The 16,221-nt window shown below is 43.7% G+C and overlaps 1 protein-coding gene across 1 annotated transcript in view; it reads right to left on the bottom strand.

Annotated features, from left to right (window-relative positions):
* LOC120978606 (inter-alpha-trypsin inhibitor heavy chain H3-like) overlaps positions 1 to 13,095 on the bottom strand; it is a 135,755-nt gene extending 122,660 nt beyond the window's left edge. Inside the window, exons 1-2 of the mRNA XM_040406851.1 lie at positions 13,056 to 13,095; positions 8,715 to 8,825 (exon numbers count right to left, since the gene is read on the bottom strand). Coding sequence (XP_040262785.1) covers positions 8,715 to 8,807 — 93 coding nt within the window. The 5' untranslated portion in view covers positions 8,808 to 8,825; positions 13,056 to 13,095. The remainder of the gene's footprint in view (positions 1 to 8,714; positions 8,826 to 13,055) is intronic.
* Positions 13,096 to 16,221: the final 3,126 nt, after the last annotated feature.

Below are 16,221 nucleotides of genomic sequence, written 5' to 3'. Positions count from 1 at the left end.
GCGTAACTTTGGCCTTCCCGCTCACCGCCTCATATGCGACGTGCCCACAAGGTGGAACTCCACCTTGCACATGCTGGCCAGATTGTGCGAGCAGCAGCAGGCGATAGTGGAGTTTCAGCTGCAGCACGCACGGGTGAGTCGCTCTGCGGAACAGCACCACTTCACCACCAATGACTGGGCCTCCATGCGAGACCTGTGTTCCTTGTTGCGCTGTTTTGAATACTCCACCAACATGGCCAGTGCCAATAACGCCGTTCTCAGCGTTACTATCCCACTTCTATGCCTCCTTGAAAAAACGCTGCTGGCAATGATGGAAGAGGATGTGGCACAGGAGGAGGAGGAAGAGGGATAATTTCATAGGGTTTCCGGCCAGTCATTCACAAGTGGCACCGAGGGTGGGTTCCTGTACCCACAAAATCCAGGTACACAATTGTCCAGCCAGGGCACAGTTCTGGAGGATGACAAGATGGAGGATGAGGAGGAGGAGATGGAGGAGGAACCGTGTTCACAGCAGGCACCCAAACCAGCTCATGGCCATCACTGGTGCGTGGCTGGGGGGATACAGAGGACACAGACGATACACCTCCCACAGAGGACAGCTTTTCGTTGCCTCTGGGCAGCCTGGCACACATGAGCGATTACATGCTGCAGTGTCTCCGCAATGACTGCCGAGTTGCCCACATTCTAACTTGTGCTGATTACTGGGTGGCCACGTTGCTGGATCCCCGTTACAAGGACAACGTACCGTCCTTAATTCCATCACTGGAGCGTGATTGTAAGATGCGCGAGTACAAGCGCACGCTGGTAGACGCGCTACTGGTGGCATTCCCACCTGACAGCGGGGGCACAGTGGAAGCACAAGGCGACGGCAGAGGACGAGGAAGAGGTCGCCAATGCAGCTGGGGCACCGCCAGCACCTGGTCTGCCCCCTTCAACGTCTGGGTCTCCAAATTGGGCACATGGCCTGAGCTTGCCCTTTACGCCTTGGAGGTGCTGGCCTGCCCTGCAGCCAGTGTATTATCTGAACGTGTATTTACCACTGCAGGGGGCGTTATCACAGACAAGCGCAGCCGTCTGTCCACAGCCAATGTGGAAAAGCTCACGTTCATTAAAATGAACCAGGCATGGATCCCACAGGACTTGTCTGTACCTTGTGCAGAATAGACATGTATACCGGCCTTAAAGGGATTCTGTCACCAAGTTTTAGGCTTTAGAGATACGGACATGCACGGCTAGATTGCCGCTAGTATGTCTGCAATATACCGGTCATATAGGGATGTGTGCTTTTATTTTCTTTAAAAAAGGATTTTAGAGATATGTAAATTAGTCTTGTAAGGTGACCAAGGGGCTGTACGAACCTTCCTGGTGCCCAGCCACACCCGCCTGTGAAGGAGCCCAGCACCGCCTATGTCCTCCGAATCTCCTCCTTTCGTCATCGATAGTTAGCCGTAATCTCGCGATGCGCGAGCTTGCGCATGCGCAGTTCCTTCCCTGAGGCTCATGCCAGCACAGGGAAGGAAAACTATACCGGCACTGCGCATGCGTGAGCTCGCGCATCGCGAGATTACGGCTATCTATCGATAACGAAAGGAGGAGATTCGGAGGACATAGGCGCTGCTGGGCTCCTTCACAGGCGGGCGTGGCTGGGCGCCAGGAAGATTCGTACAGCCCCTTGGTCACCTTACAAGACTAATTTACATATCTCTCAAATGCTTTTTTAAAGAAAATAAAAGCACACAGCCCTATAGGACCGGTATATTGCGGACATGCTAGCGGCGATCTAGCCGTGCATGTCCGCAGCTCTATAACCTAAAACTTGGTGACAGAATCCCTTTAACCAGCCATTGTTATACCACAGCGCAATTGCTCATTGTTGTATTTTGGATATTTCCCACTCTTTTGGAGTGTACCCTAATTTTAAAAATTTTTAACCAAAAAACAGTGTTGACTACCTCGTCCTCCTCCACCGCCGCTTCCACCTACACCGCTACGTCCACCGCCTTGTCAAACTCCTACTCCATATGGACCTCCACCTCATAAATCAAGTTTATTTTTTTTAATTTGTACGTATTTTATTTTATGTCATTTCACTAAATTGTCTGTTACATTTTCAGGTGAAATTCACCAATTATTTGGTGTGATATACCACTGCTATACCTAGTAGACAGGTAAAAACATTTCACTAATTTGTCTGTTACATTCTCTGGTGAAATTCACAAATTTTTGGCTGTGATATACCCCTGCTATACCTAGTAGACAGGTAAAAACATTTCACTAATTTATCTGTTACATTCTGGGGTGACAATTGACCATTTTTGCGGTGATTAAACCCCTGCTCTGCATAGGTGACCGGGACATAAATTTCAAAAAATCATCTGTTACATTGTCAGGTGACATTTTACCAATTTTGCCGTATATAAAACCTTGCTCTGCATAGGTGACAGGGAATTAAATTTCAAAAATTTTTCTTTAATTGATGCGTGCCACCTCCTTTCATTCAATGCTTAAACTTTAACAACTTGTCCCACATTTGCGCTTTAATAATTTCTCCCACTTTTCCGCTCGATCATATTTCATTTTAAAAAATTAACCTCCCTTGGATGTGGTCTCCCTTTCTCATGCTCCCTCTCCGGAGTGGAACCCTGATTCGCCGCAAACCAGTATTCACATGGTAGGCGCAGAAAAGAACATCGAAAGTTGAGCAGATATCCAATTGGATAGTGGACATCACGGGGACGTGCGACATGGTGGAGCAGTATGTGTGCACACGCCTACACGTACTGACTGATGGGTCTGCCCCCTTCAACTTCTGGGTCTCCAAATTGGGCACATGACCCGAACTCGAACTTTTTGGTGAAGTTCGGCCGAACCCGTCGAACCTGAACATCCAGGTGTCCGCTCAACTCTACTCCTGATCAAAAATCCAATCCCCTAAAGCATAGTGGAGACACAGTAGGCTAGAATCCTTGGAGATATGTAGACACTTATTAGATCCTATCTAGTATTTAAATTGAAGTTTACACAAGGGAAACCCAATAGCTTTCCTTGGTAAGGTGGTGCTAGAGCTGAAGTGTATTCCATACCCAATATTCTATAAAGTCCAGAATCACAGAGAGGGTCAAAGTATAATTTTTTTTTGTAAATCTGTGATATTATCCCACAACTAAATGGGTCAGTCCTGCAGATGCACTTGAGTTGTGATAATGTACAAACCAGAGAAAGTCACTACCCATGAAGAAAGTGGTATCACTGATATTCAAAGGGGGTGATTTTTGCCCTGAGAAGCACCTCCATCCAGAAAATTACCTGGCTCCCTTCCACCTCTGGAACACCTGAGGCTGATATCTTGGGGGAACAAGGGATTTCGGAGAAGAATCTTGGGGGAGCAAGGGATTTCGGAGAACAGGTAACAGAAGAGATGGACTGGAATGAAGCTTGTGTTGGAAATAAAGAAATTACCACGTACATCAAGTAGTATGTCAGGGGAGATTTATGTAAAAGTATAGCCATAAAGGACCTACTGGCCAACATTAGGGCACTGGCAGAGGAAGGGGCTTCCATCTTGCTTTTTAGTACCCTCGCTCTCATGTATATTACAGACTAACACTAACCCTATTTATGTTACTATGATTCTGCGTAAGCCTGGCAGTTATGGGTTAAGGTTTTCCAAATCCAAAAAGCACTAAAGTGGATTTGTTATCTTAATATTCTATGTAAGGGCACCATACTACTAGTTACCAAAATGGCACAAAGAGAAGGTGTGCCATTTGACTCCTAACAGCTCTGAATGAGGCATCACCATATTTTGCGGATCCGTCTGTGTGCATTCCGTATTTTGCAGATCCGTCTGTGTGCATTCCGTATTTTGCTTTACTAAGTCCAATAGCCAGAGGCTATCAAATTCCTGTTTCAGGTCATTTTCTTAATTTATTTTAAAACATAACATTTAATGTGTATTGTTAAAAACAATGAATTGTGTTACCCAAAAGAACTAACTACTTTAAAAAATGAAGATGACCATGTGAATGTTTGTTTTTCTTTTTCACAATAATTCCTCCTAATAGCTATGAGGGATCAGCAGGAATATTGCCTTCATATCCCTTTCAATAATGTGCTGTGGCATACATCTTTGTATAATTACTTTGCTGATACATCCTGCAATACTGGTTACTATAGTTACAGCTATGTATGACACCCTTTTAACACTGTTGCCAACAACCCATTAGTTATTTGTTGCAGTTGGTACGTTGTAACTGATATCTCTGATCTACCCTGCTATAGCGAATCTCGGTAGTACCGTAGTTACTATCTGTCCCTCATCATCTTTTCAGTATCATTGGGTAATTTGTGTTCATAGGCTGCTGGGGTGTCTGCAGTCCAAACCTTCGCTCTATTCATGTAGTCACTTCTGTTAAAAAGACTAAATTCGCAGCTCCCCCCAACATGTTTCGGCGCATCAGCGGCGTCCTCAGGGGAAATGGAGCTACAACTAACAAGATCGCTTTCATTGTCTTTTAAATACAAAAGGCAGGTTAATATGTACTACCAACCAATCTGAGCGCGCTCCCGTTAGAGCTAAATGGGGTATGGCCAATGATTTTCTTTGTTCGTCATTCTTACCTCCGATAGGTGCCTGTTTCTAATGTGTATCCAGTGCGCATGTATTCAGTCTTAAACTTATTTGCCCTGTTTCTCCTATTTGCGCATACTCCGGGACTTATACTTTTCTTCCATCTAATCCCTTTTCTGCGCATACACCAATACTTAGACTCCTTTCACCTTCAGTGTATAGGGTGCGCTGCCACTTAGACAGATTCACATCGCTAGCCCATCAAGTGCGCAATTGAAACTTAGTTTATCTTAGCTTGTTCCATATTACATACTATTCATTGGTTGTTGTTATGCAGCGTCCCACTCAGGACACGTGGGAACTGCAAAATTACTGTAAAACGGCATTATCACATTGCATGTCATTTTGTATTATTAACACCTGTTGTATCCCTGTTCATAGGCTGGTCTGGTGTAATTTATACATCCCACCACTAGATGTGGATAGCACTTAGGTCATATAAATACTTAGGTCAGGCCTAGTGGGATAGATTAGTAGAGGTAGAGAAAAATGAGGAGATGAGAGGAGCAGAGCAGTTTGTTAAGCTGAGGCTACACACCACGGAATAGTGGGTAAAGCCAGCTGCAGAAATGAGGTAGAGCCAAGGTATGAGGCGCAGGAGAGCGTTTTCCTTCTGTGATCCTCTTAGTTCCTATATCCTACAACTAGAGAATAGTGTTTTCGTCCCTGGAAGAAACCCAAGCTAAAGAGAGACATCGGTGATAACAGCCACTACCTAAGGCTTAATGGGCACCTTTGCGCATGGTGGAGGACAATCTAGCTACAGGCAGCCTCACCATATATTGAAGAATACAGATTAGCTACCTGTTTAAGGGCTTGGAAGATACAGAAATAATAGGACTAAGCATACCAATAAGCATTGCAGGCAACCTCACCAAATTACTCTGGTTTACAAGGGACCTGAAGCAAAGTCACCTACCAGAAATACTTATACAGAACCACAAGCTAAGCCTAAACCCAGCCAAACCTATTAACAGTGGATCAACAGAATTCCTCTAATATGGAAAAGACTGTATTCTGTCTGGATGTACTGTATATGCCGCAACTGGAACCAACATCAGTAAAAGTTGTGAGTTGTATCCTACCACTGTCTACTTCATTCTTACAACTGGTTGTACCACCATTAACGGTACTGGCGTCATGACAAATAACACCAAGGGACCCAGCCGCCACAAGCACCCTAAACCCCACTGCCACCAAGGGCACCTCGACCTCCATCTAGGCTGGTGCTTCCCTATCACAGAGCGTGCCCCGGAGGATTTTGTGCTGTCTTCCTCAACACTGTGCTGCCAGCCCAGGGAGGCTTCCTGCTAAACGTGAGTAAACCGATGAACTGTTATTATTTGGCCCCTCATCGGCCCACCGTGCACCTCACGTGTTGCCCCTGCGGTTCTCGCTGGCTGCAGTTTTCTCAGGATCATGTTTCAACTCTATAAACTCAAGGAGAGAGTATTATCTTCCTACACTGTTCTCACTGTTCTTATCTAAAAAATATATATGTAAATTATGATCGTCACTTCACAGTGGTCACTTTGTACAATTGACACGATTTTATTTATTGTATATTCAATATCTCATAATCATCATTCATGCGTAATCTTAAAGGGACAATATGACACAGTAATAACTATATTTTATTTAAATATCTTTATATAAAACCTAAATTAATATAGACACTGTATTAATCAATTCTTAATTTATGATGAGTAATGATAAAACGTAAAAAATAATATAAATGAATACAAAATAATTAACACCAAAAAATTCCGTATTTTGCAGAACAGAACAGCTGGCCCCTAATAGAACAATCCTATCCTTGTCCGTAATGCGGACAATGTTAGGACATGTTCAATTTTTTTGCGGAACGGAAATATGGAAACGGAATGCACATGGAGTGATGTCTGTTTTTTTGGTGGACCCATTGAAATGAATGGTTCCGCATACGCTCTGCAAAAGAACCGGAACAGACACGGAAAGAAAATATGTTTGTGTGCATGAGGCCTAAATGTACTGAACACACAGGGGGACATCTACTAAGACCAGCGATTTAGTCCATGTCAGTGGCCGATTGATGCGCCGGCCTCTACATAACTTAGGCGCTTTACCAGCGGCTGTGCGACTTGCTTTGATCTATTGCAGCTGCCTTGCTGGTGTAGATTTAAATCATTTTCTACACCAATAACAGACGTAGAAAATTATGAATCAGACCGGCCTGCCAACCTGCTCACACCCCCTTTTTCCGCCACCTTGGAAAAGTGGCGTGAATCGGGAAAAATTGCAGATTCGGCCGCAAATCCCCTTTGTGACCAAATCTGTGACACAAATACGGCGTATCTCCCATAATAAAATGACCCCCCATAGTTTATGAATCCGGTGTATTCATGAGGAGAACGATCTGCTGAGAGTGATACACCACTGTATATTTATGTGTACATAGCAGCATGTTAATCAACCCACTATAGGGCAGGCGAGTGGTCTCCTCATGAATACACCAGAATTATAAACTACCTGTCCGGTGTATTCTTTCAGCACTAGTAGTGGCCAAGCAGCATAGCAATTTTTGTGCCATTTTTGCTACTAGTAGTGCGGACCTATGGGTGTAATATACTGTCCCTGCATAGGCCACTTTAAATACAGTTGAATACAGCTGTACAGTCTTTGAAGATCTAACCTCCAGAAGAAATAAAGCGAAAAAAGTTATACCAAGAAAGAAACAATACCATTAAACTGTGGCTAAATAATAATGACATACAGTAGTCTCCTGAGGGCACTGTTGGAGGTCCAAGAATGTTTGCCCTTCTTCTTTAGTATATATGATATACTTTGAAGCTCATCTAAAATTGGTGGCAAAACTGGTACCAGGATTATTGTTTTATCCTTAGAAAAAAAAAATATTTCACTAATTCATGTGTTACTCCTTTCCTTTGCATTAAAGGGGTTGTCTCACTTCAGCAAATGGCATATATCATGTACAGAAAGTTAATACAAGGCACTTACTAATCTATTGTGAATGTCCTAGTTGCCTCACTTACTGGCTTGATTCATTTTTCCATCACAATATACATTGTCCATTTCCAAGGGTAGCAGAACCGCTGCAGCGCCAATACGAGAGGTGGGTTCCTATTCCTATAGTGTGCAAGCATGTCCACCGCTGCTGGATTGCAGGGCGGTCATAAGTAGTGTTGAGCGACTCAAACTCCACAAGGTGGAATTTGATCTAAATTTCAAGGAAAAATTAAATTTGCTGCAAATCTGAATTTCCTCATGCTTCGTGGTAGCAAAATGATTTTTCACAATCAGTGACTTGCATACTCCAGCAATTCTAGCTAGCAAGTCAGATCTTAGCCTGGTCTTTCTAGATATACAGAGGTGTTATTTAGTCTCCCCCTCTGTATGTTCATTAAAGACTAGTTGCCTGATGGTCACTGATTGTGACATATGGGTTCTCCCTACCCTATTTTAAACAGACTTTAATAAAGTTTTGTTTTTTTCTTTTTAAACGTTCATCAGGCTGTTATCTTCCAAATATTTTAGGAACGTCTACCGATTCAATTCTCCCAAGTGTGTATTTCTTTTGAAGCAAAATGATTTTCCCTGAATGGTGGTTAAAATTTAAAGTATGATACTTACCTCCTCTGTTCGAGCATGAAGAGACAGCCGCCGCTATCTCCTTGTAATTTCACCAACTATTTACAAAGAAATGCGCTTCAAAGCAATTTTTTTCTTAAAATTCGTCAAAGCAGCCGGATCGAATTTTTTAATAATTCGCTCATCACTAGTCTTAACCCCTGGATACAAGCAGTGTATAATGTGATGGAAAAATGCTTACAGCCAGCAAAGGAAACAATATGGACAATAACAATACATTAGTAAGTGCCTTGTGTTAACTTCCTCTACATGATAAATTCAATTTGCTAAAGTAAGACAACCCCTTTAATCTATATGTTAAAATAATTTGCTATAAAAAGCATGAATATAACACATTAACCCTATGTATGATATATACTTTCATCCTTTTAAGTGTATTTTCTGAAGCATTTAAATGTGATCACAAAATTACATCCAACACATTATCTGTACAAACCTGAATGTTTCTTATTCCTTCAATCACAAAGTCGCAGTTTACTGGGGATAAGGCACAGAAGAGCAAAGCAAAACTGAGCAGCAGGCGACCCATCTTGCAAATGAATTTTGCCTGATAGAAAACAAACAATAAAAGGGACTGTGCAAGAATCCAGGTTAATAAGTAACAGCAAGTTAAAATTTGCACATTGAGACCCTGCCTATGGTCTTTACATAGCCAACTTTGTTGAGGAGAATAAAATTAAATTAAAATTAAATTAAAAATCGTGGCTTCCGGTTCCGGCGTGCGCAGATGAGGACGGGAGAGTAAGTTGCTTCGGCACCAGCCGCCCACAAAACAGGGAGTCCACATGGCATGAGGTCACTAAACCCCTCCTAACCCACCACTATTAGCACGGGTCACTGCATGGAGAAGTACCTGCAATAGTGCGGCTCCCTTCCTCCAACCCCGGCACTCCCACAGCGCACCAAAAGCAACCAGCGGGGCAAGATAGCGGCCGCATCGGAAAGAGCTAGCAGGCTCACGAGGTCAGCCTCACAGCCACCTCAGCGCTCGGTGGCAGCGCTTGCCGAGACTTCTAATGAGGATGGAGGAGTGATGTTCCAGGACTATATTATGTAAAAACATGGCAATAGAAGTAGCTAAGCTACTGGCACCTGACATCAAAGCTACTTTAGAAGCCACAGTATCCACGGCCCTGCAACAGCTTCAGTCTGAGGTACATAATCATTCCACCCAGATCGCAGAGCTAGAGCAGAGAGTAGCCAGAATGGAGGAGGACCTGGAAAAGGCCCATACCCATGCCCAGGAGGCGAAACGCTCTAACCAAGCCCTGAAGGAGATGGTTGAAGACTTGGAGAATCACTCCAGAAGGAGCAACCTTAGAATTGTGGGGCTACCAGAAACGGTTCCGCCATCTCAACTAGCCAAGATATGTGCAACAGAAATACCCTATGCTCTAGGGCTTCAAGGCCAGTTCATAGTAGAGAGAGCCCACAGACTGGGACCTCCAAGACAGACTAACCAAGCCTTGGTCTCCAGTAGGCCAAGAACGGTCATTGTGAAGTACCTAAACTATGCAGCCAAGGAGGAAATCTTACGCAGCTATAGAAAAATCACGCTAACGCTAAAAGTAAGAGGAAACAAGCTATTCCTGTTCAATGACTGCTCTGTGGAGGTGACAAAACGCAGGAGAGCCTTCTCAAATATCTGCTCCACTCTGGTCCAACAGAAGACTAGATTCACCTTGATTTACCCAGCGACGTTAAGAGTTTTCTGGCCAGACGGTAGCATAGAGACCTTTCTCACCCCTAGAGAAACATATGAAGCACTGGATCTGGAGAGGGGAAGTTCTTGATCGTAAACCGACTCCACACAGAGGGATCTCTTCTTGGGGAATGGTCGGAGAGAGAGAACACTGAGACGCCGCAGTTCCCCCAAGACGTCCACGGAAATAAAGGGACTTGATGCCTCGCAACTCCCGAGCCAAGGATCGGATTGGGAGTGACAAAAACTTTTATCCTTGTGGTAACATGTGAGATACAAGGAAAATATGTTGGCTTTACTTTAATTGCTTTCACTCCTGTCTACTGGGGAGTTATTCTGACATGTTCATACTGTTATAATGGCTTTTAACAATGTTAAGTATAACTAGTGTTCTTACACAGGGTTAGATGCTCCCGACACCCGCTTTACCAATCGTACACGATTAACGTCGGGTTGGAAACTTATTATGGCCATATTGACATAAGGGCGGACAAGGTCAAGGAGGTCTTAGTAATATATATTACTTCACCAATTTCTGCGTGAAAAAAGAGAAGTCCAGAGAGTATATGTTATTGTTGTATCTAAAGGTTAGGTTTTCTATGTTTGGGGGAGGGAACAAGGTGGGAGGGAATGGGAAAGAGATCTTTTCTTGCTCTGCATTAAAGGGGTCCAAATCATAGAGAGCTAAATGAATTTGGTCCTACCTCTCTGGGTGGGGTCTCCTGTAGGAATCAATAAGGCCAAATTATCATGAGAATAGCCACATGGAATGTCAAGGGTTTGCGCTCCCAATTTAAGCGCATAAATGTTCTGAGACAATTACGTAGATAAAAGATAGATGTGGCCCTTCTCCAGGAGACACACCTGGAGGAACAGGATTTCTGAAGGTTGCGAAAGATGTGGGTGGGACAAGTGTTGTGCTCTCCTTCATGAGATAGGAAGGCGGGGGTTATCGTCCTCTTACATACAAACTTGCAATGCGTGGTCAAATCGATTGCAACTGATGACGAAGGTAGATGGGTGAGAATACTACTAGACTTACCGTCAGGTCCACTCACAATATATAATACATACTCGCCAAATACGACCCAACAAAGCTTCTATCACAATCTTGAGACTAACATTTTACAGGAGGTCTATTAGTAGCAGGTGATTTTAATAGGGTACACAATGAAAGGGAAGATAGGCGGCAACAAATCCCCAGACCCTGCCCTAAACCAAGAGGTACACATACCCTTGCCCTGCTCCTACACTCAACAGGCCTGATCAATGTGTGGAGACACTTCCACCCAGCTGGGCGGGAATATTCGCATTTCTCTCATGCTCAATCATCTTGGTCGAGGCTGGATTATTTCCTATCGACTTACGATATTTTATTGAAAGTCCGGTTAGTAGAGATCTCCGATTTGGTGATATCGGACCATGCCCCGGTAATAATAGACATTAGAGATGACACTCCGAAAGGAACACACTACATCTTGAAGCTACCGCACAACTTGACAACTGATGAGGACTTTGTACTCAAATTAAGGGGCTGGTGGTGGGAATTTTCCCAAGACAATGAATCCCACAAACAGAACCCCCAATTATTTTGGGACACCACTAAGGCGGTACTAAGGGGACGTATAATAGCTTATTCAGCTGGGATAAAAAGGGAGACACAAAGGAAATATGAGGAAGCTGTACAATCCCTAAGGGATACTTACACCACTTTTTTTCAGGACCCCACTGAGGTACATAAACTACTATGGGTAACAGTCAAACATAGTTTTGACTACTACATGGAGAATAGAGCCAAGTGGTTCTGGGAACGCAAAAAAGCGGATTTATTCTGATTCGGAAACAAAGCGGGCAAATTGTTATCAAACCTGTAGAGACAACATACCAACCATACCCTATCAGTGGGAGAAAACCAGAACTGGATCGCACATCCACAATGCTATGCTTTGATCTAATTAAACTCGCTTCTCAGCGCTATATTTAAGTGTACAGCCCCCCATACTGCATGCTGTACAAGAGGCATTAGTGTACATTTTGATCAAAAGGATTAAGCCCACTCACCACGCCAAGGTCGACTCTTTGAGTGGGACCTACTCTGACAAAAAGGTGCAGCACAATGCGGTGACAAAGCGGCACTGCCCTAGTAGGCGGTGGGACCCAGGAGTCAAACAGCAACCCTGCTGTCCGACAATGCCACCCATGACACTGGGTCCCACCAACACACCAGCACAGCGCCACAAAAACAAAGACCACCACGCAGTACTGCACCATGTGAACAGTTGTCTAACACAACATGTCCATTGCTATCAGAAGCTACAGGTCCATGACCACTTCTATGCAGACTTCTGTGAAATTAAAACCACCTGTGCCGAATGGGAGGAGTGCTGATACCAGTGGTAAAGAACGAAGACTTGAACAACATATCAGGGGGATAAAACCAGAACTGGATCGCACATCCACAATGCTATGCTTTGATCTAATTAAACTCCCTTCTGAGCGCTATATTTAAGTGTGTGTACAGCCCCCCATACTTCATGCTGTACAAGAGGCAAATTGTTATCAAACCTGTTGAGACAACATACCAACCATACCCATTTACACCCCCTTAGAGATAAAACTGGTGTAGTTCGCACCCAGCCCAAAGAGATCATATAACTTTTAGGTGATTATTATAGATCCCTATACACCCAACAACTGTCCAAAAATTACAGATCCAGAGAACTTCTAAATAAAATAAATTTACCGACTTGATAGAATCCCTGGCCTCCATAAATAGGGAGATTTCAGAAGAGGAATTAAACTCCACGATTAAAGGCTTATTAAATTGGAAAGCACCAGGGCCGGACGGCTTTGCGGCAGAATTTTACAAGATTCTGATAGGAGAAGTAACACCGAAACCTGACATCCTTATTTAATTCCATTCTTAAGGGTAATGGGTTGCCCCCTTCAGGGAAGTCAGCATACATTAAGGGGCTTCCAAAAGTAGGAAAAGACCTGTCTCAACTGGGGTCCGACAGACCTGCAGACCAATTTCCCTCATAAATCAAGACATAAACAGGGGACTTCCGAAATTACCTGGCAGCTATATACGAAAATCCTCAAGCACAAATATATACCCCAGGCTTCTTATTCAACAAAATAGACCTAAGAAAGAGGACAGGACAAGGATGCCCCTTGTCCCCTCTCCTATTTAATGTGGCCCTGGAACCCCTAGCACAGCTCCTACTGCAAACAAACTTGTACGAAGGGATCAAGGTTGGGACTAAAGAGATAAAGTTAGCCTGCTATGCAGATAAAATATTGATTTTTGTACAATCCCCACAAAATCACCTCATACAGATTTTAGACACTCCTATATTATGGAAAAGTGACAGGATACAAGATCAATGTAGCAAAAAGCCAAATCCTATTCCTTCAACCAATAAAATCGGGCCTTAACCAATACTGCAGGGTGGAGGTGAGAAATGAAAGCATCACCTACTTGGGGGTAAAGATTGGTAGATCTCCAGCTGCACTATACTCTCTTAATTACCCTCCACTAATACAAAAAATTATTAAAGAGCTAGAGAGATGGGGGGATTTGCCGCTGTCTCTGAATGGGAGAGCCCAACTCTTAAAAATGTCTAGCTACACACCAGACTCAGAGATATTCCGTCCAAAATAAAACAGTCAACACTATTGAGGGATACTATCATGGCATGGAAGCCCATACGCAAAATATATAGATTGCCCATTTATCTTACCCCTCACATGCCATTGTGGAAGTTGCCTTCCTTTCCCCAGGGAAGGGAAAACAAAATGTACAAAATATGGAGACATAAAGGCATCCATAAACTGAAAGATATCTTGGACAGCAAAAAACTGTTTTTGATCACTTGGGAAGAATTTCAAGCCAAATATAATATGACTTCCTCTCATTTTCTTCCGTTTCACCAGCTACGTTCTTACTGCAGATAACAATAGGAAAAGCTAGGAGAAACGGACAGACTAATATAGTTTGAGGCTCTCTTGGGTGCTGATAAATCCATGTTACCTCTGTCGGACATATACCGTAGACTTCAGAACACTCAAGCTATTAATTTAGTCGCTATTACCTTCTCTCCCTGGGAGGAAGAACTTGGTGTCCCATATCTAACTGAGCAGATGAGGGATGGTTACGAATTTGTAAGAAAAGCCCTGCATAATGAGCAATGGCAAGAGACCCAGTTCAGGATTATGCACAGAGCGACCTACGCATTTAACCTATCCTAAAAGGATGCCCCGGCCCACTATCTAAGATAGTGCCCCAAATGTTCCCTCTCAAGAGCAGGGCTCTTACATAGCCTGTGGGACTGCCCAAACCTAAAGTCAATTTGGTCGCAAGCAGTGAAATATATTTTGACTGTCTGGGGAGTGAAAGTGCTACTTACACCAAAGCAGTGAATCTTTCACTTTATACCCAGGGTACAAACAGACGCAGAGGAACCAGGGGTAGCTGAAAAGGGCATACATATACTACTTCTAACGGATCTCCTGGCACCCCGACTGGGTACCTCCATTGACGGATGCTCCTAGTGCTGCCTGAGGGCTCCAAGCACTCCACTTGACACCGTAATCACTGCCGACCCCACGAACCGCCGCAGCTTGGTTGAGGTCTCGCCGTCTTCCACCCACCCTGGGCCCAAGACCACGATTCAACTTCCAGTGGGTAGAACCGTGTTGTAATCCCAGGTCTAACAACATAAATCAATCAACTATGAACGACATTCAAACAGACATCTCCCCCCCCCCCCCTCCATAAGGAATGAATAGGGAGAGAGGAGACACATGTCATGGGATTATCTCCTGGGTGTATCATAGGGTGATCTACACATCTAAGAGTCGGCTACTCTTGGAGTCAGCTATCTTAATCCCATCACTAACACAATCAGTGGGAGTCTCAGTGCAGAGTCAACCCTTTTTGTGTTGCTGGATTCACACCCTGCACCTTTAATGGGCAATAGGAAATATGTGGCATAGAAATTCCACACATAAATCAGGGATCATAGTTCCTTGCAACGTCAAAAGGTCTGAGGGGGTCTCCATAGTTCTGGGTCCATAGTCCGTGGGAAGGAGGCTAGCCCTCAGGCTTCTCCAGCAGCCCCAGTGACGATTTAGTAAGTCACATTACTCATGTCAGTGAAAAAATCCATTCTAAAACATTGGTTACAAACGACGCCCCCATCGTGGGATGAAGTATTAGGGACCATGAAACAAGTGCTTCAATATGAGAGGATAGAAATGGAAAGGTACAAAGAAAGGGAAATTAGCAAGTTCATCAATAAATGGAGAAAATTAATTGAATCTACATTGTCAGAGGGAGAGATTAGGGAACTGATATCCCCCTTCACTCAGACCACATGGTACTTAGAGGCACAACTAGGAGGAAAATTGGGTAAATTAGAAGTTTAAGGAATGGAGAGAGTGCCCAGCACTAAAAATGAGGTGAACCACATGTGGAACCTGAAATGCAGAGCAGAGACGCAAGAATTCACCGATAAGATCTCACTCATTGGGGGGAGGGAGGGATGTTTTCTCTTTCTAAGCTATGTTACATTTTGAAAAATGTGAATAAGGGCATGCTAATAATTTCTCATCTTGTGTTTACTATGAACATGTATTGATATTAAATATGTTCTATATATTTCATGCCTTGTTAAATAAATAAATTACAAATCGTTGAACATGTACACAATGTATAGCATGAATTGCCCGATCTGCTGTGAGATGCCCATCCCACCCGCCACAAACAACTTGATTTTTGTGAAAGGAAAATACAAAGACAAGGATACCAGACAACAAAGGGTGTGGAGGAAACAACAGTATTGTTGCATCCATTGGTCTCCACAATGACCTAATAATCAGGACAACTGACATTACTGCTGGGACAGTAGTGTGAATATAAATTAATACATTCCACCACAGGTCTTTTCTGATAAAACTGTGTAAAAGCTGCACATCCAAGCACTTTCCACCTCCTGCCACCTCTAACTCCAAAATATCACTCGGATCCGCACATCCCTCAATCCACAGTGTGCAAAAATGCTTGTACATGGCCTTATTATCTCACGCCTAGACTACTGTAACATCCTCCTCTGTGAACTGGCTTCAAGCACTCTCGCATCCCTCCAATCTATCATCAACTCTGCCGCCAGACTAGTCCACCGCTTCCATCCATTACTGTCTGGTTTCTTCTTTCGGCCAATCCCTTTATTGGCTCCCC

The sequence above is a fragment of the Bufo bufo genome, chromosome 9 (assembly GCF_905171765.1).
Source record: "Bufo bufo chromosome 9, aBufBuf1.1, whole genome shotgun sequence".
Taxonomy (NCBI): domain Eukaryota; kingdom Metazoa; phylum Chordata; class Amphibia; order Anura; family Bufonidae; genus Bufo; species Bufo bufo.
This window is presented reverse-complemented; position numbering and strand designations above follow the sequence as displayed.